At 35.7% G+C, this 19447-nt stretch overlaps 3 protein-coding genes across 10 annotated transcripts in view; 1 reads left to right on the top strand and 2 right to left on the bottom strand.

Moving 5' to 3' along the window:
• The window catches only part of LOC139992606 (uncharacterized), a 248876-nt gene extending 242979 nt beyond the window's left edge, over nucleotides 1-5897 (top strand). For all 3 annotated transcript variants that reach the window (XM_072013566.1, XM_072013563.1, XM_072013565.1), the window contains one exon: nucleotides 941-5897. In XM_072013566.1, coding sequence (XP_071869667.1) covers nucleotides 941-1036 — 96 coding nt within the window. In that variant the 3' untranslated portion in view covers nucleotides 1037-5897. The remainder of the gene's footprint in view (nucleotides 1-940) is intronic.
• Nucleotides 5898-7175: 1278 nt separating this feature from the next.
• On the bottom strand, nucleotides 7176-11937 carry LOC139992769 (carboxypeptidase B). The gene is made up of 8 exons (XM_072013953.1): nucleotides 11795-11937; nucleotides 11044-11362; nucleotides 10527-10829; nucleotides 10346-10433; nucleotides 8249-8394; nucleotides 7873-7929; nucleotides 7699-7783; nucleotides 7176-7519 (listed from the first exon to the last, which is right to left on the bottom strand). The coding sequence occupies exons 1-8, from the start codon at nucleotides 11875-11877 to the stop codon at nucleotides 7326-7328; spliced, it is 1275 nt and encodes a 424-aa protein (XP_071870054.1). The 5' UTR covers nucleotides 11878-11937; the 3' UTR covers nucleotides 7176-7325.
• Nucleotides 11938-14420: 2483 nt separating this feature from the next.
• LOC139992858 (cyclin-dependent kinase-like 4) lies at nucleotides 14421-19028 on the bottom strand. 6 transcript variants are annotated; one of them, XM_072014112.1, is made up of 6 exons: nucleotides 18769-19028; nucleotides 17478-17707; nucleotides 16880-17074; nucleotides 16349-16640; nucleotides 15890-16265; nucleotides 14421-15258 (listed from the first exon to the last, which is right to left on the bottom strand). In XM_072014112.1, exons 2-6 carry the CDS (start codon nucleotides 17643-17645, stop codon nucleotides 14913-14915), a joined length of 1377 nt encoding a protein of 458 aa, XP_071870213.1. In that variant the 5' UTR covers nucleotides 17646-17707; nucleotides 18769-19028; the 3' UTR covers nucleotides 14421-14912. The 6 variants fall into 6 exon arrangements, with proteins under 6 accessions (XP_071870213.1, XP_071870214.1, XP_071870212.1 ...); XM_072014113.1 differs by having other exon boundaries at nucleotides 18773-19028; XM_072014111.1 differs by having other exon boundaries at nucleotides 18765-19027.
• Between the last annotated feature and the right edge of the window lie 419 nt (nucleotides 19029-19447).

The raw sequence follows: 19447 nt of genomic DNA, 5'->3' as shown, positions 1-19447 counted from the left end.
ATTTGATTTTTAATATTGTAATTCAAAATACAATTTCCCTTGCAAAGCTCCTTATCTTTTTGCAGAAAAAACAAGGTAACAGAGTTCTTTTCAAATCAAATTTGACAGGACATTATCCCGATTTCAGAACGAAATAAATTGTTGTAACATTAAAACGGTGTCATTCTTCGCCATCTAATATCTTCTTCGCAATGATAGATCTAAATCCGTACAATGACAGGCAGTAACGACCGTTCGATGACAAGTATCATCGCGGTATCGTCATAAAGGCATCAACACGCGCGTGGTAACGCGAGAGGAAAGCTTCCTTTCCGCAATAAATCAGAACGGGACCGAATGCTCCTGTAGCCGGTTGTGCCATTTCGGTTTCGCATTCACCGAGACAATCATTGGCAAATGGTCTTGCGAAACCGTCGTATCCGCGTAATCACCGCACGTAAACGTGTTATAGCTTTCGCGATCAAGCTCGAAGATCTCCGCGATGCACTTACAGCAACGTCGTAATACACGCTTGGAAAAATTCATTGCGATTTTCCCGCAGCTTCACGCACCACTGAGATATACGATTGCTTTCACGGTTGACTATTAACGCGTTCCAGCCAAGTAAATCTTTCTTCTCTGATTCTTAATGTGATTTCAAAGTTCGATATTAAATTGGTGGAAAATATTTTGCATTCTTTGTTCAAAATAAAACTGCTGTGCGATTATTTACTTACTATCAATATAAAATTAAGACATATGCAGGCATTTCTTCCTCATCAAATATTTCTAGAAATTTTAATCCGTTCCACTCGTACTTCTAATACGTAATTCATTTCACCAAGCTTTGTGTTTTATCTAGCTTTTTCGTGAAACATATTACGAACCAACAACTTTTAATCATTTTCATAATGTACCGTATCCTTTATTACTACAGTTACTCTTGCCTTGTACGTTGCAGGACTCGTCCTTGGAACTCAACTCTGACACGAACTCGAGGGGAAGTTCTGGCCCAGTCATGGCGTTGACTAATGGATCCTTGTCCGCGAAGGAATAAGTCGAAAAAAGAATTAGACATTGCAACACGGTTTTCCCTGTCCAGGGACTCCTGTACCAACGCCACCAATGAGACATATCGATCTCCTTTAAGGATAACACACCCCTCTGTATATAGCTAAATGCCTAACAAATAATTCAGGGTCGTCTCATGCCAGATCTGGGACCTATTTTGGCGAATTTAGTATCGATGGATTTCGAATCGCCCCGAGGATTCGACGAACGAGAAAGATTTAAACCGTTTCGCTTCCATTTACGTCCATCTCATCGATTAATCCTCTTTCTTTTTTCTCCTGTGCTCCCTTCTCTATGAAATCTAGTCTTCAAAAATGGATCGATAAAGCGTCGATTTCTTTATTCGTTCTTTCTTCTCTCTTCTTTCTTCTTTTCCCTTAAAAATTTCACTCTTTGCACACGTATTTTCGCGACGCGTATAAAATATGACAGCCAAACTCGAACTCGATAACATTCGTGAAACACATAGTACGAGAATTCTATTCGATGAAAATTGCACTTGACGATCGAACATTCGGAAAATTTCTTCTAGTCACGGTATTATTTGTTATCTGTGACGCGATACTAACTCTCTTATCGATTTTACCGTAAAAATGATGGCCGCGTATAGTAGGGATAACGTTGCGTGAAACGTGTTTCAGAAGGTTCGTTAAGATTTGTCCAGTTTGCTATCTGTCTCGCGAGACGGGCAAAGATTTTTTAAGTAGACGCCACGGAGGATTCCTAAGTAGGGTGCAATGTTAATGGATTCTTTTTCTAGCGTCGTTGAGAATAGGTGAAAACCAGGCCGTCCGTTTGTGGTAGCGTTTTATGAAAATTACAAGTAGTCTTCCGGAGTCCGGGCACCGGCGTAGATCGCACAGTAACGAGAACGTCCATTGCTCTCTGAGAGAATTAGTTAATTAATCGCGTTCCTTTTTAATTCTCCGAAGAAAGCTACGTCTGGATTTTACTCTTTAAATTGCACCGTGCTGAATCCAAGATTAACTCCAATCGAGTAATACGGTTGCTCCTGTAGAGACCTTTAAAAATATATCACGCCCAATAAATACATGCTCATACGACACAGTTAAGATTATGAAGGAGGAAATATTTATTGATAAATTCAATTGTCCATTTAATTTTTTAATTACTTCCCGCGGGTGCTTTGATTCCGTGCAGTGATTCATGCATGTATTGAAAAGCAGAAATATAGAATTACGTATCTTCGTAAAATAAGGAAGAAGTCCATTTAATTTCCAATTAGTTTAAAAGCTTAGCCAGAGTTTCCATTCCACAATTGGATGAAGTGAACAATTTTAACGCATTTAAATTTAGAAGAATAATGTTTGCCTCTTGCATATCGATCATTGCGATAACGCCTTTTATACTTCGAGGAAAGACAGCTGTGCGATCTCCGATCTACAAATACGATTTGTAAATAAATTGAACTGTTTTTCGTATATCTCATAGTTCGATAATAAAAAGTCGATTAGTTCTTGGCCGGGCATGTTAATCGTCAACGCTTAATTACCGTTTAGGACGTTGTAAATATTCGTGTTAACCTTAAGTTAGCGTAAAGACGGTAGCAGTTACGTTTCCTAGGATTAATTAGGGGAAAGATTCGAACGAACCTCGGAACGTTTTAAATCGCCGGAAACGTTCTTGACTCCGCGGGCAGTTTCGATCGCATTGATATAAATTTAGCCCAAAACTGATGCTGATTTAGCGTCGAGCTGACCGCCACGATGCATAATGATTAAGACATTTTTCGATCCGGTTGATAATAGATGGGTGACAATGACTGATCGTAAAAGAAAGAAAGAAGAAACAAAGAAAAGAAAAAGATAGAAAACAAGAAATTCTATTATAATTTCCACGGTAGATAAGATCCGCCATGTGAAGTTGATTTTATAGAATTGACAGTATGTGTGTAAGAGAGAGAGAGAGAGAGAGAGAGAGAGAGAGAGAGAGAGAGAAAGAGAGCGAGAGAAAAAAGTACACACAAGAGAACAAAGTGTGGGTTTATTAATCGCGAGGAAAAAAATACGGTTAGCATATCAAACGTGTATTTTTGATGAGAACGTGTGTGAATGCGGTTTCTTTTTCTCCAACGAAAACGAACAGAGGCAAGCATCGTCCAATTTAGTATAATCGATTAGAAAACGAAAATCTACTTACGGTTACTGGTAATAACTGGCTTCGTCGTGAAAAACGCGACGTATATGTAAAAGATAATAGCGTCATGAACTTGGAATTGGATACGGTCATCTTTGATGTTGTCCAACATATCGTGCTCGTGATTGCAACTCGCAAGTATATTTCTTGAGAATTTTGTCGTTCTTCGTATACTATTATTTATAATTAAAATCTATATACAAATATAAAGATATCGAATCATCATTTGGCATCTCTTTCCGTTACGTGATCGTAAAAGAACAATTTTTAAATATTTAAGAATATTTTCTACAACCCTATGAGTTAATTTACGAATATGATATGAGTCTTCTTGCGACTGTGGTTACTCGCAATCACGTGTATCGATCCTAGAGTTACAGATTCTTCCTTTCATTGTACATATATAATAGTTAACAGCAGAGAAAAAATCATAAGTGTAACACTTTTCAGTCTTAAAAGTCGTACAAGCTTATTTTACTATCGATAAAATGTTTCCACTTTACTGAAAAAAGGATTAGTGGTCGAGGATGAATGACGTACGTGCAAGGAGATGGAGTTAACTTTATAGGTGTCATTATCGTTGAACATCGTAAAATTCTATCTAAATATCCAGCTAATCCTGGACATACCGAAATGATAAGCGTTCATAATGATTATTCCTCGAAAAACGCTTCGACTCGATTCTCAACGATCGATGTTTAATTAGAGAGAAAAGACTAGGGCTGCGAATATCCGTACCACAGATTTCTATTTCTCTCTCGTATACATATATGTATAAAGGATCTGTAAGGAAATGTATGAATTTCGGTTTATAACATAATGCATCTACCAAAACGAAGATAAATACGTATAAGGCATAACCGATATTCGTGTACCTTGAAACAACAATCTGTGAAGAATTCTAAATGACATTGATTGATGTTCCAATAAGAATGGGATCGCAACGGATGTATGAAATATAAATATCAAAATTTTTATGGAAATTTTTTCGACGAAGTTGTCGCACTAGAAGCTTTGTGGTTCCAAGGTACTAAAGGACTTTGCTTGTAAAGATTGAACGTTTTATATTTTATAAGAATACGCGGATTTTGCCTATGCTAATTTCGCTAAGCATAATATTTATTATCGTAGGCGTATATGTATTATTTACATAATTTATTACGTGTATCTATTATTGTAATATTGTAATGTAATTATCCTAATAGAGACGAAATGAAATAGCCTGATGGGATATAAGTATGATGAATCACATCGGAATCGTTACATGCACCGTATCAATAATCAAAGAATATTTACATATCAATTATTGATACGATGCAGGTAACATTAACTATATGTATTTGTAATATTTCTACAGCTTATTACTATTATTATCATCATCATCATCATCATCATCATTATCCTTATCATTATTATTATTGTTGTTGTTGTTGTTGTTGTTGCTATTATTATTACTATTATTGTTATTATTTAATCTTATACACATATTCGCATATATTTTGATTATCCGAGCAGTGATAAGGCTTTAGAGCGCGATTGTTTGCATCAGACAGGAATGACGAGATTTTTCCGTGATTCCGTAATTAAGCAAACATAATCAAGCAGTTGCGGATAACTTCGACAGCCCTAGAGGATTGCAATCAAATTAGTGATCTCTTCCTCAACATGAGAAATGAGATTTTCAACATAACGGGTGTAATCTTATTATATATATTTTCTTTCGGTGATTGTTTGATCATTGAAATTCTGAAACGTTTCGTGTCAAAGCGACAGTCTAGTTTAAGGAAAAGATTCGTTGAATACGAGGAAATCGCAAACTATAATACTATTGGAAAATTTTAATCGATCAAATCGTACGTCTCTTTACCCTATACGGTTGTTGACAAGAGCTCTTCCATTTCATCGTCACACTTCCAGGTTCAGATAAATAAACCAACTTCAGATATTACTGTTCCGTTTGCATCGTCGACGATTAAAAAAAAAAGAGGGGAGCGAAACGACAGTTGAACAACTTGGAACTTTCTACCATCAATGTTTTGTGATTTTCTTAAGTAGACAAGGTTGCGTTAAGTATTAAGAAAAGTCCACCCAGCAATTTTCTTCTATAAATTCTTCGATAGTTATTTTCCAGTAATATGTATAAGAGACCAAACTCCCGTAGTTCAACGAATTCGAATCATATCAGATCATATATTGCAAGCATTTCTCATTGGAGCCACGAAGAAAGCGCTGATCGTGATAAAATGACAAGCTGGATTCTTACTTGACGAGGAAATGCGTTGCCGTACCCTTAGCGATGTGTAGATTAAGGTACCTTAATCATTTACTAAAGAGTGGTTTATATAGTTTATCTGTATGCAGCGAGTATACCTGTAAAAATAAAATTATGGCTACAAGAGAGAAAAAGAGAGAGAGGGAGAGAATGAGAGAAAGAGAGAGAGAGAGAGAGAAAGAGAGAGAAAAAGAATCGTCATCAACCGATGAAAAAAGAAGATCAAAAGAATCACAACATCGATCGAAATGTCCTCAAAAGAGAACTCGAAACTTCTGCCGCTTTTCTTCCTGCGTTCTTTCTTCGTAAAGGAATAAAAAAACATGAAGGATACATTTATCTATGTTAAGTTACGACTAGATCTTAGAAACAAAGGTTATTTGTTCATAGTCCTATAAAAATACATATATATATATATATGTATTTATATATATATGTATATATATATATGAACAATGTTTTATGGATCATTATCATCTGAATAAAATACGTTAAGTCTTTTAATGGGCGCGGTGATTGATTAAAATGATGATTTTTTGACTCTTTCTGTATGAACTGAAAAAATCAAATAAAATCACGAGATCATCGAAATACTTTTAGGTTGTGCATTCAATTTTTGCTTTAAATTATCAGACACAGGCTGCGACGATCATTGGTACCTAACGACAATCTTTCACATTCCACTTGCGTCAAGAAGTAAAAACCGTGCTTCAACCAAGAAATAAGAAAAAGAAAATGACCTCTACGAAACAGTGTCCGACTTAACCGCGCCAATTACGCGAAGCTTCAAGCGAAAAATAAGTTGATGTTCTTTCTAACATCGCCAAAGGCGGACGGACCAGTCTTTGTCTCCTCTGCGACCGATTCGATGTACGCGACCAGCGGAGTGGCTCGTTATACAAAAATTTTACGACTCAGTGTCCTCAGTCCCTCTGAGACGAAATGAGCTCTCGTCCGTGCTCCAGTCGACGGATAATGAGTCTGTTGTTCCTCCAATTAGACCGAACGCGAAGCACGGCCAGGAAGGGCAGGAATAAGCGAAAAGGAGCTTGGGCACGATACTCGGCCGGCTCTACGTGCTAAGTGTTCTACTTCAGCCCGACCAAATCCTTGAGCTTCTCCTACCATTTCCGTTTCCCTAGGTACTCTCGCTTTCGCGCAATAGCCACCTAAAAACGCAGGAAAAACTAAAAGTGGTCGTCGTAGAAAAGGGTTGTATACCACAGTGAACAATAGCTATTTCGTTTCACGGATGAAAAGGCAGTCGCGTGAATGCATGCCTGTTTTCGCCGGTGTACTTTTCATCTTTAAACGTAAACGTAAACATGCCATGTCCCCTTTCGTCTCGACCGTTCTTTCTCAGGGATTTTTAACGCAATCAGAGATCAGTCATGTTTTTGTGTCAACGAGAAACTACAAAGAGACCTTAATGATTAATTATTATGAAAAGGCGGGGTACGCTCTGTACTTTCCTTGTTTAGATGATCTCTGAAAGCTATTTGTTTTTTAAAGATAATTTTAGTAAGAATTAATCTCTCGTGCACCGTGATTAAGTCAGATCAACTATTTCAATTCATTTGATTTATTTACTTCATTAATACATTTAACTAATTTACTTATTTACTTGATTTATTTAATCAACTTATTTGCCAATGTATTAAAATGATTCGGAGAAACAATTGACAAAACAAGGACGAACGATACGAAAGCAATTTGATTTAATTTATTTGGTTTAATTTATTTCGAGGTTCTCAGTTGTTTTCCCTATAGAGAATTGATGCAACAGGGCAAAGAATACTTTGTATTGTATACAATAAGCGTGATGATCCACGGTATTATGCGTTTGCTAATGCGAAACGTATTTCTCCGTGACATATTGATGAATCACTTTGATAGCGTCGAATGTCTCGATACCAACAGGTTTGATTTCTGATGCTGGCAACAGGAATCCATAATTTCCACCAGGTAATTCGTAAGTGTACGACAAGCTGATACCTGCTTTGCCCATAGCCCAATCATCGCTGCCTCCAGCAGCTGGATCTAATAATTTCAAAAGAAAAGTATAAAATAAATAAATTGTATAAGCAACGATAATACAGATAAGAAGAGGAGATAACAGTTACTTGACTTGACATGCTACTTGTAACAGAAATTTTATGGAAGATTATAGATTTCGATTTTTATCTTGCAAGTAAGATCGGTTAGAAAGAATTGCTTACACAGATGATTGGCAGAAGTTCCATAAGTGTATTGAGTTTTACGAGATTTGGCGATAGCTGTTGCACACTGGATGGCAAGCTCACGCTGGAAGAATCAAAATAAAGATATTCTTAATAACAAAACATCTAGAACTTCGTAGATGCGATTAACACCTGTTAGAAAAATTTACTAACCAGTTCTGGTTCGTTGGAAGGTACCTTAGACGTCCAGCCCCAAGGGTATAAGATGTACTGTAAAAGTTATATTTCCAATATTTTATTACCTACAGCGTTACTTTGATAATTCGCCTACTAATAGAAAATAACGCGCCGATTCCACTAAACTTTTAAGTATTCTAAATCACGTTTACACATCAATAAAATTTCGAACGTGCAACATTCCGCTGTATTTATATGATGAAAGTAATTTTTCGATTAGTAAAAGTTTACGGTATACGAATACGTGACCAGCAAGCGGAATGAAAATGTGCCGCTTTTCAATTTGTTTGGAATGTTCAAAAAATTAAATCAGTATTCCTTGATCCTATTTAATTAAAATTTGATCAGTTACCTGGCCGTAGGAATGGAACGTAAGGTAAGCCTTGATCTGTCCTTTTCGTGCCAAAATAAAATCTCTCAAGTGTTGATTTTCCGGCTCGGAGAATGGTTTTGGCCCGGCGTAAGTATCGCTGCATGGGTTGTTGGAGGCACCAATTGCTACAAACAAATAATTATATTTTAATTAATAAAAATAACAAAATATGAAGGATAATTCCCCTTGTGTAGCTATCGTCTCTCTAATAATTAAAAAATATTATTTTTGAAAGAAATGTGCTTCACTTTGTATAATAAGAGAAGCTAAAATTGCATCAAGTGAAAAATAAACAATCTTCCAAGCGAGCAGCGGGTTGAAGGTAAACTAACTAAAATGTTTAGAACACACGTCGAATTTTCTCGCAAGAACTTTAATACGAGAAAGTGATGCCACGAATTTTTCGTAACAAGCAACTTTCAAATAGTAGGACTAATTAGAGGTATCTGAATTTAGAGACTTGCTGCTCCGCTATCACCTTTGTCTCGACCTATTTTTATTTGGTAGGAATTTAGCAAATGAGAAAAACTAAAGCTGGAAATGACTCTCGAAATAATTTCTCGATGCTGCGAATTATTTCAATTAACAAGCAGAAATGTTTTCGGTAAAGTTAATGTGGAATATCAAGGTGTACCTAAATCATAGAAATGGCGTAAATGAATAAATTTGACACGTGTCGCATTTCGTTTGAACGTATGCCGTTGGATAAGTTAAATACAATTTCCATACTTTTTTCTATACTTCCTCGTATAAGTTGTAAGTCAAGAAGCAAAGAATTTCTAATTTATCCTAACCCTTGATACAAGCATTTCTTCGATACAATTAATATTCACTTCCTCGATCAGTATAAATTCGAATAATCGTTAGAGCCATTCCAAGAGTGCAGCATCTCAAATTGATGAAAACGTTTATAGCTATTAAACCGCTTCTTTTCCTAAATGTCACATAAGATTGATATTCCGAAATCGTCGTTTCGATAGAGCGTGAATGAAGAGGTGACGTGAGCGCAACGAAGTCCACGATCGACGTCCGAGTTACGTCACCGAATAACTCACACACTCCGTCAAAAGTCGGCTTATCAAACGAAAAGAGGTCGAGAAATAACGAGCAAGTTTTTATCACGCCCGATCGTAACTTGTCTGGAGAACGATAGATAATTGCACTTCAAAGAAAAGTTAGAGAGAGCAATAGTTGAGTTAACCGTGACACAGTACATTTCTCGTAGTAAGAGGCATATACATATATGGGAAAGATAAAGAGAGAAACGTGTTAACGGCCCCATTCTTGTGAAGTTATTTGCCAGCTAGAAATTGTTTATACCGTCATCCAAACAAGATGTCGCTAATTAATTTACGATATAATATCTATTATCATTTCGAAATACAGCGATAAAACATTCCGATCCTATTGCAAATATGTTTGCATAACGAATCGTATTTGTTAGGTCGTCCGAAAAGTTTCTTCCGTTTTATAAGGAAATAATGGATGCACAACATTTTCCGCTTTATATTATTTTATCGAATTACGTATGATCCATTTTGTTCTATCAAAATAAAGATCACAACGTTCGACAGATTAGGTTTCATGTTTGTACAAAGAAGCATCGTTGTAAAAGACGTTTCCGTAAAAGAAAGACACTTTTTGAACAACATATTAAAATCGTGACCGTATGAATCTCGATTGAATTTGCACGTAAACAGGTATAGAAAGTTCTTCTAGGAAATATTTCTTCTTTTCTCTTTTGTGGTAAATATTGTAATTTTCTTATTGAAACTTTTTTCTCGATCAATCGAACGATGTTTGAATCGATGTTGATAATACGCTATCTATAGCCTGGTCGTTTACACGCGTTACAATATCACTATCATTGAAATATTAATTAGCCTCATTTGTTGGAATTATCATTTGATAAAAGAGGAACGTGCAATCATTTAGACAGGTTTTTAATCGATCGACACGACGATTAATTGCTAATAATTAAATCGTCATTCGCGATTTGTTTCTTCATCGAGCACAAGGTTTCGTAAGACATCTGCCTTAGATACATTGTATTGTAAGTAAAAAATGGAAACTTACCCATCCATTCCATATCGTAATTTCGGTTCCCATCGACACCCCTGCAAGTCAATCCCGTGTATGATCTTGTTTTTCTCCACAATCGGTTCTAAAGTACATTTTGTAAAATATGTACCGGTTAAAAGTTCTTTGAATGGTTTGATAAGATGGATAATTCTTGTTACCAATGAAATGTCCTTACCGAGGATTTGCTATGCGTAAATTCGTATCCATCTGGATTCAAAACTGGTAGAACATACCAGTCGATATTCGTCAAAAGATTTTTGTGACTTGTCAATATCAAATCTACCATGTAAAGAACTGTTGCTGGTGCGATCCATTCCCTAGCATGAATTCCGCCATCAATGAAAATAGCCGGTTTATTCTGCCCACCCGTCGACAACTTTAAAACTTTCATCGATCGCCCTTCGTAAGAATTACCTATGGTAATTAAAGAGGCTACATCGCCGTAAGTGTTCGTTAGATAGTTTAGATATTCGTTTACCTGTGAATATTTTAAACAATTATTATTTTATTATCGTTGTATGGCCCGTCCCTTCCTCCAAATAATTTCAATAAAATGTATTTCATTAAAAAATAAGATCAAATTTTGATAGCTCGAACGGTCCCCTAAACCTCGATTAGCATAGATTTTTTTTCAACTATGATCTATTTATATTTAAAATCTATAACCGTTTAGATTTTCGGAGCTTACGTACTTCTTTATAGTTAGGATAGTAAGTAAAAGTTAAATTCCCAGAAGCAGCATAGTTCTTGGTTAGTGCCTTTAATTTACGCTCCATTCCTTGCGCAATGTATTCTTGCATGACCAGTCGTTGAACATCGTCGATCAGAACCGTATAACTGATACGATGTTGCTTAAGAAGACTTTTGAACTCTTCGATTTTGTCCGCTGTCACGAAAACGTCCACGAGGTCATGAGTGCTTCTTAGAAAATCGAATCCAGGTGTGTCCACGTAATTTTTCAGCAATGAGAGTTGTTCGGCTGTCTCGTAGGAAATAGAAAGTGCCTGCATCCTATCAATTTTTTAAAGGTATAGTGCTTACATTTGATTTATAACTTTCTAGCAAAAACGAGATATCCGAGTAATCGAAATACTCCTTGTAATTCGAGATTAAATTAGAAATTTGGACATTCGAATCTTTTCTCTCGAAGTAGTCTGTTTCTCTTATACTTGAGTATAAAGCTCTCTACCAAGATTCTAAGTAAAGAAAGATGTTGTCTTAACAAGAAAGTTTGATCGAGAATGCACATCGAAATCAATTGTTTCACAAGTCGTCCGTTTGAAGCAACGAAATTTTAAGAGCACTTAAACGATAAAACTTCCTCACGTTCTTACATTTTTGCATGAACGATCGCATAAATAACGTATTATCGTTAATAATCATCGAATAAAAGTAGAAAAGAAAAAATACATATATACATATATGTATAAAAGTAAAACGTACCCCTTCAAGGGAGGGAGAACTTCTTCGTCGACGGCTAGGACAGCCGCAACAAAAATTGTCGCGATTAGAAAGAAGATGCGCATGTTGACTGCTTTCGATTGAAACTACTCGTCACTTCTCTTTTATATATCGCATCGTATCTACGCAAACCAATCAAGATTCATTTACGTGATACGAAATATATTGTTCGCTGCATTTAACAAGGCTTCTAGATTGGAAAAATGTTTGGAAATATGAAATTGTTTCCAGAAGTAATAGAAAGTCAGATAAGATCAATCTGAGAAAGACAGACACAGTTATCTCAGCAGATAGCGTTAAAGATTTCATGTATTAAGATTTTAATTGTAGAATCAGTGATTCGACAATTACTTTTTCATTTGAAAACACTCGATAATATTGATTTACGGTTTATTCAGTGATAAGGATCATGCATCATTAATATAATAAATCTCTTGTCTGATTAGTTCTGTATATGGTACAACGGATCTGCGGAATTCAATTTTTCGATAAATAAATAGAATAATCGCGATGCTGCTTGTTATAAGCTTAATTAGTTAATCCTTTTAAACGATCGACCGAAGTAATTGTTCAAGTAAAAGTCAAATATTACTCGAACGAATACTCCGATCTACCTAGTAGCTTTGCATAATGAATTTTCTAATCTTTCGTGCTATTAATTTGCATTCTACGTACATATTTCAAAGTTCATACTTTTAAATATGTCCATGCACAAATTCCGATCCAAGTTTCGAACATAGTTTGCGAGAAATTTAATATTACTCCAGCTAATGCATCGATCTATTGAGTAGAATTCGTAAATCTCTATGCAGGTTACATTTCGTAGGTTGAAAGAAACGTAAAAGAGAAAACTAAAAGCCTAATTGTACGGACGCAATCACAAAAGTTGGCAAATTGATCCTTTTAATTAGTTTCTTTTGCTAATGAAAATTTGTTCAATTGATGGGAATATGGGAATCTAGACGGAAACGACGCTCACTTTTATCATGCATAGGTAAGGAAGGGAGTGAATTTCCAACACATGGGTTACCTTTGATATTTGAATTACAGTGTACTTTTATTTTATATGTGAAATTTATATGTATAATTCTTCTATTTTTATCACAGGCATTCAGTTTCGTTAATATTGGTTCTTAATATTCAAATCTTCACACGAGACTATAGATATATCTTAACTTAGGTTAAATATCTTTGGTACTTTTGGTAATTGCACGTTAATATTACGCTGTAATGTCATCCATACTGTGGTGCAGTCAAAAGTGGCGCTTTTCTCAGAAAGGAAAAATCGCAGTCTTCCAGCTTTTCTTCCAACAGTGAAACTGTAGAACAGCTAACTATCCTCCGATATTGATTTTGTATATGTTGTAGAAATCAATAATCTAAATAATTTTTTCCTGTACATATAAATAGTGGACTCGCCACTTAATTTCACTTCACAGTTAATTTTAGCTATAGTTGTGCATCTGTGGTATGTGTCAATATTGGCTGCCGGCCGCTGGCCCCTTATTTTCTGTTTATAAACGTAAGAACCGTTTGTCACAACTTATAATTCAATTAAAAGTGCATAGCATTGATATATTGGGTTTAGGTTTGTGTTAGATTTTTCAATCCGATCGCCACGAGACAGCTGGCAATGCTTGCATAAATTTATAACAAATTAATTATAAAAATAGTAGGAGAACGAATAATTGATATTATTTTATGAAAACATTACGGATTGAGAGAGCAACTCCAAACTCAAACCCAATACATTTATAATAATTGCGTTTAATTGAGTTATAACAGGCATTTTTTACAATCTTAGATACGCATATTGTGCACGGGACCTTTAAGGTCGTCAGATCCTCGTTTATAAACAGAAGATAAGTGGCCGGTAATCAATACTGACATGTGCGCTTCCACAATTTACACAGACTGCAGGCAGGATTTACAGTAGTGGTAACGGTAGTTCTCCGCAAATATTTTAGAAACGTGCGTCCAGCACTTACATATGTGGAAAAATGTCGGCTAAAATAATAAATTTCACAACATATCCAAAAATCATTGAAATCAGAGGGTAGGTAGCTTTTCTACAGTTTCACACATCTAGAAGTGAGGGACCCTTATGTCTTAGTTTTCCCGCGAGAAATTTTAAGTGGAAGTAATCTTTTCGGTAGCTGAGTGGAAGTTTGAAAAAGTTTGAAAAAGCTAACGAAAGACAGGTAATTTCTCTATCCCTTCTTGTCCTACATAGTTCATATGTCTGTTCTTGTCACACAGTATAGCCCTCTCTTTCTAACATCGCTCATATGTCTGTCCTTGTTGCACACAATTGCTTTTGCTGCCTACGGATGTGCTGCCATCTATACAGAAATACTTGAAGTTTCCGTTTCTTCCGACGTGGTAAATGGCAGTATATGACTCCCCCGTAGACAAAATGTGCTATTTTGTGGAACAAAGACAGATTTATATCTTGTGTCCAACAGAAAGCCAGTACTGTGTGACAGGGACAAACAATACAAAAGAGAGGGAAACACTGTACGACAAGGATAGACATGCTTATCATTAAAGGAATGAGATTAATCATTCTAGGATCGCTAGACAAGCGGTTAAATGATTAAACACTTGATTAACTTTAATCGCACGTTTATTAAAATATTTTTATAATGTATAAGTTATAAAAGTCTGAAAGTTCTACTAATATGATTTTCATAATTCCTAATCCTAATTGATTAATATTAATTAATTTCGACTAATACTATTAATTGCGCAACATATTGATCTTCAATTGTGAGAAATGACAACTTCTTGTAGGTTTTGTGGGAAACAAATGTCAGGGTAAGGAATTTTGTTCGTCGTGACCATTTTTTGTAGATCTGTGGAATCATTCTATGGTAGGCAAATCTCGTTTTGTAGAAAATGACAGTTACTTGTAGGAAATTAATTTCGTTTGCGAAGCGTGACTAATTTTTGGAAGTTGTTCGTAAGAAAAATAAAAAATACTTTATACTGGCATTCTCTGAGATTTTTCTTAAAAGCAAACGAACTTATCACGCAACTCCATGTGATTATTAATTAATAAGATGATCAAGTAAATCGTCGACTAGATACTTTTTTATTATTAATAAAATGATGAAACCGAACAATCTACAGACACGTATTTACTTAACACCTTGTTTTTTTTACGACTATTTTCCCCTTTATCGTTGATACTAGTACAGCTACAAAATTCTTTGAAATCGGAAGAAGGTAAAGTATGGGTGTACTCTTTTGTAGAGACGAATCCATTTAGCTTACGAACGTAGGTTGCATTTGGTAAGACGGAAATAGGATCAAAGTGACGAACTTTTTGTAAGTGATCTACGTGCGATAGCAATGGTGTTTGGTGTAATTGTGTCGTTTCGATCGTTTCAGTTGCTGTTCTATCGTTCGACTTTGTATCTTGCGAAACGACTTCCATGTGCCATCTACAAGAAAAAAGAAAAGGTTCTTTTAAAATAGGACAAAAGAAAAGATGTGAGGAAAGAAAAGGGAGAAAGTAAGGGGGAAAAAGGAAAACAAAAAAAGAGAATAAAAAAAAAGGAAAAGAAGAAAAAGAAAAGGCTCTTCCTTTTATTGTTATCAAATAAAATATTCGATGCTTGTAAAAACAATGATTCAGCTAGCTGAATGTGGCTTAATTATATAAAAATGGAGGAATTAATTTTTTCTAAATTAAACTCGGAAAATTAAGAAAAATCAGTCATCGAATATCTTGTGTTCACAAATAACCTAGGCAAGGAATTAGTCAGTTCGTTGAATGTTGGTTACTTTTGCTCTGAAAGTAAAATGTTCCAAAAAACCTAACTCAAAGAACGGAGAAGTATTAACTGCATACCAGGGTCAGGCACTTTTTATTTGAGACGAAAATAATGCGTAAAAAGTTCAAATAATTACTCCAAATAAACTGGCAAACTAATTTGTTTAAAAATAAGATAATTTGCAAATAAATTTCAGAATCTTATTTGAGGAATAAATTTTCTCCAAATAACTAATTTGCCAAATATTTCATTATTTCACATAACAGTAGAAAAATAAAATACATGTAATAAGCTATACCTATGCAAAACATTTCTCGATGTCAGATTAAACATAGTCGACCTTCTTTTCTCTAATTTCTTAGTCGTCAGAGGATTCATAGCAGCTTCGTCAGCGATAATATTTCTCAGTTGTTCGAGGAATTTGTCGACGAAGTTACTTTGCGTGAAGAGCGGGTGTTGCAAGAGCGCTACAGACGTGGCTCTTGTTTCGGGATCCATGCGAAGACATTGAGATAAGAAGTCGACCGTCATCGAGTTCCAAGTGGGAAATAATTTACGAATCGAAACGACACTCGAATGAATTGGTCCTATCAGCTCGTCCGCACTTGCAAGTCGCAACATTTGACTAGATCTGCCAGGACTGATCATCGTTTGATGCTTCGTACACAGTCTTCCTAAAAATTCCGTTGTAATTACTTCGTCAACTGGTAATACGAACGGATATCTATGAAAGTTATCATCGACGGTAAAAACTTACCCAAGACTTTGGTTATTCGATAGAGCTGATCTACGTCGCTCTCGCCAGGAAAGAGAGCATCTCCCGTAACCAGCTCCGCGTAAAGACAACCTACCGCCCAAACGTCGACCGCTTTGCCATATCGTGCATGACCAACAAGAAGCTCCGGTGCTCGATACCACCTTGTTGCTACGTAATCCGTGCAGGATTCGTTGATACTATTTGTGAAACGTGCAAATCCGAAATCACAGAGTTTGATCACTCCGTTCGGAGATACGAGAATATTTTCAGGCTTGATATCACGATGCATTACCTAACAAGGATCAGTGTTCGAATTAAGAATCCTTTAATCTCGATTTAGTTGAATTACCACCTAAGTGATAAGTATGTATTAGGGCATTTATACGGAATAAGATAAAACTACAAAAGATCATATTAAGATATATACATATATTCCACGTGTTACAAAAATATCTTATTAACTAAATCGAGACTAAGCGATAGCAATATGCGAACCGTTTGAATGTTGTACAATCTTTCTCTTATACTTACATTTCTGCTATGACAGAAGCTCAAACCGCGAAGGATTTGATAAACATGTCGCCTGGACACTTCCCAGCCCAGACCGTTTCCGATACGTTCCAGCTCATCCAGCAAGGTGTGATCCAAATACTCGAAGACGAGATAGAATCGTTTCCTTTGGCGGAACACTTCGATCATATTTACTAGATTATCGTGACACAATTGCTGCAAATACATGCGCTATTCTCATTCTCGTTCTTACTGGCTCTAACGGAAAAAAATTTAATTCGATGTCGACTGTTGATCAGTCTCGAATTCCTATTAATCGCAGTGTGAATTTCTTTTTAATACACGTCGAATTTATCATTTTTTGTATACTATATACATAATTTATATGTATATATTGTAAGCAATACAACCAAGTCCAATTTCCAAACTCACAAGACTAATAAGGTATGATTTATGACAGTGTTTGACAAGTAGAATCCAAAGATATTTTAAAAATTGTGCGTATATACAGTTCATATATACAATCTTGGACTTGGACGTCGATCGATATCGTTAATTAATACTGTACAGACTCATTATATCTCTTCAAATACAACCATACGCTCGATTCACCACGTACTTTCAACATTCTGATTTCACGAAATGCCATTTCTCGCACTTGATGGTCCTCCTCGGTTTCCAGAAATCTCTTAATGGCTACGAACTGCCCACTTTCACGATGCCTGCATTTCATCACTACACCGTAGCTGCCTTCTCCTACGATTTCTAACATTTCGTATTTCTCCATTTTGCTTAAACAGATTTATATAACAAAGGAAAAATGTATACGTAAGGTATATAACAGGTTTCCTGTAACAAGGAGGTATGCATAGAAGGTAATAAAATAAATAACAAAATAACTTCAGAAATAAAGTAATATACACGCGCTGCAGCACGCTGAATTATAATTTATGATAATTATAGCGTTGAGAATATTTACATTGGTTATTTACACTTCTTAGCTTTTGGACGAATACAAGTTATATCCTCGTAAGAAACTATGATCGTCGAGCTGTCAATGTACACGATATACACGATATCTCACTGTTTATCACACCACTAACGACGTGAAAAGTCAAATAATCTCAAATATTCTTAAACGTAAAGTGCACAAAAATAGTACATGATCAAATTTGATTAATTATGAGGCAAATTGTTTAGCTTGACCCAAATATTCTACTAACACAGCTAACCCTATAAGACAGACGCGTTATATGGAAATTAACCCTCGTTAAAATTTGACATTCAGAGCAGTATGTTCAGAATAGTACGTACAAAATATCAAATACATGGTTCGACGTTAAAACGACTCTGAGATACTTTAATCGTCTAACAAAGTACATAGGCACACTGCCGTTCAAAAATATCCGAATACTTGCTTACTTTTGATAGGATGAAATTTAATAACAGAATCGCGAGTAAAAATTATATATCGATACATAACGATTTCATTCTGTATTATTTCGTTCTTACAACACGATAAAATTGATTATTGGAAAACTAATAGGTACGCGTTGAAATACAGCCATCTACAAAATTCAACAGTTATGGAACGGTCAATGAAATTAAAAAAAAATATTTCGCAATGGCTCATTACTTTTACTCTCTAAGATACGGATCGGATAAGGAAGTTTCATTTAAAATAATAATGAAATTATATTTAAAAAATGTTAATAAATACCACAGATAAATAGACACATTTATGGATCACATATTGAATTTCGATACTCTATCCTTTCTAAGCAAATAACTTAAATTAACTGTTTCTTAATTCTAGAAAGAGATGATAAGTATTGATTTTAGTTATTAGTTTCTCATTAATCTACGAATCGGCTAAAGTGTTCGAATACTTGTAAGCTGTACTTACTTACTCACACGTGAGCGTAATCCAAATCCTAGTTCGATAAAAAAACGTTCTATTTATCCAATTTCCATTTTCTTGCAAGATATTCGCAATTATGAGAAAAGTATACGCGCGGTCGAAGTGGAGAAATCAACTTTAATCGGTGTTTAAAAACACCAACAAGTTTCGACTTGCTCGCCATCGGACTGGTTGGAAGCGACACGCTGGAACCGGGAATCTTTGCTAAGTAAAGATCTTCGAGGCAAAGTCCGAGAAATGCTCGTACTCGTAGTGGCAAGCTGCTAGATAGATAGCCAGCACTGAAATAGCTGCACCACATGGCGGGGGTCTCTTTAATGCTGGTTAGATCCATGTGTATGCGTTTTTACGTATACGCTGCTCGCGGAACATTGTCGATGTTCAGACTAGAGGCAGACCCTCCGCGGACGAACATAGTCGCCGACTGCGGAAGTACGCTTTTCGTGAAATCGCCTCCTAAAAGTAGCTTTCTCGATACTCACCGCGGCCTCATTTATCCTCGACTTATCATCCGCAAAAATTCAATAATTTTCGGCTAATCGCTCGAGATAGGAAAAGAAACATAGGAAAGGAGTAGCGCCATTAACATCACCGTCAACCATCGGCATCCACCATCGGCATCCACCATCGCCACTATCGACAACGAGCAACGACAACGAATGTCGAAA

The sequence above is a fragment of the Bombus fervidus genome, chromosome 12 (assembly GCF_041682495.2).
Source record: "Bombus fervidus isolate BK054 chromosome 12, iyBomFerv1, whole genome shotgun sequence".
Lineage (NCBI taxonomy): Eukaryota > Metazoa > Arthropoda > Insecta > Hymenoptera > Apidae > Bombus > Bombus fervidus.
Note: the sequence above shows the minus strand (reverse complement) of the source record. Positions and strands in the feature narration are given on the sequence as shown.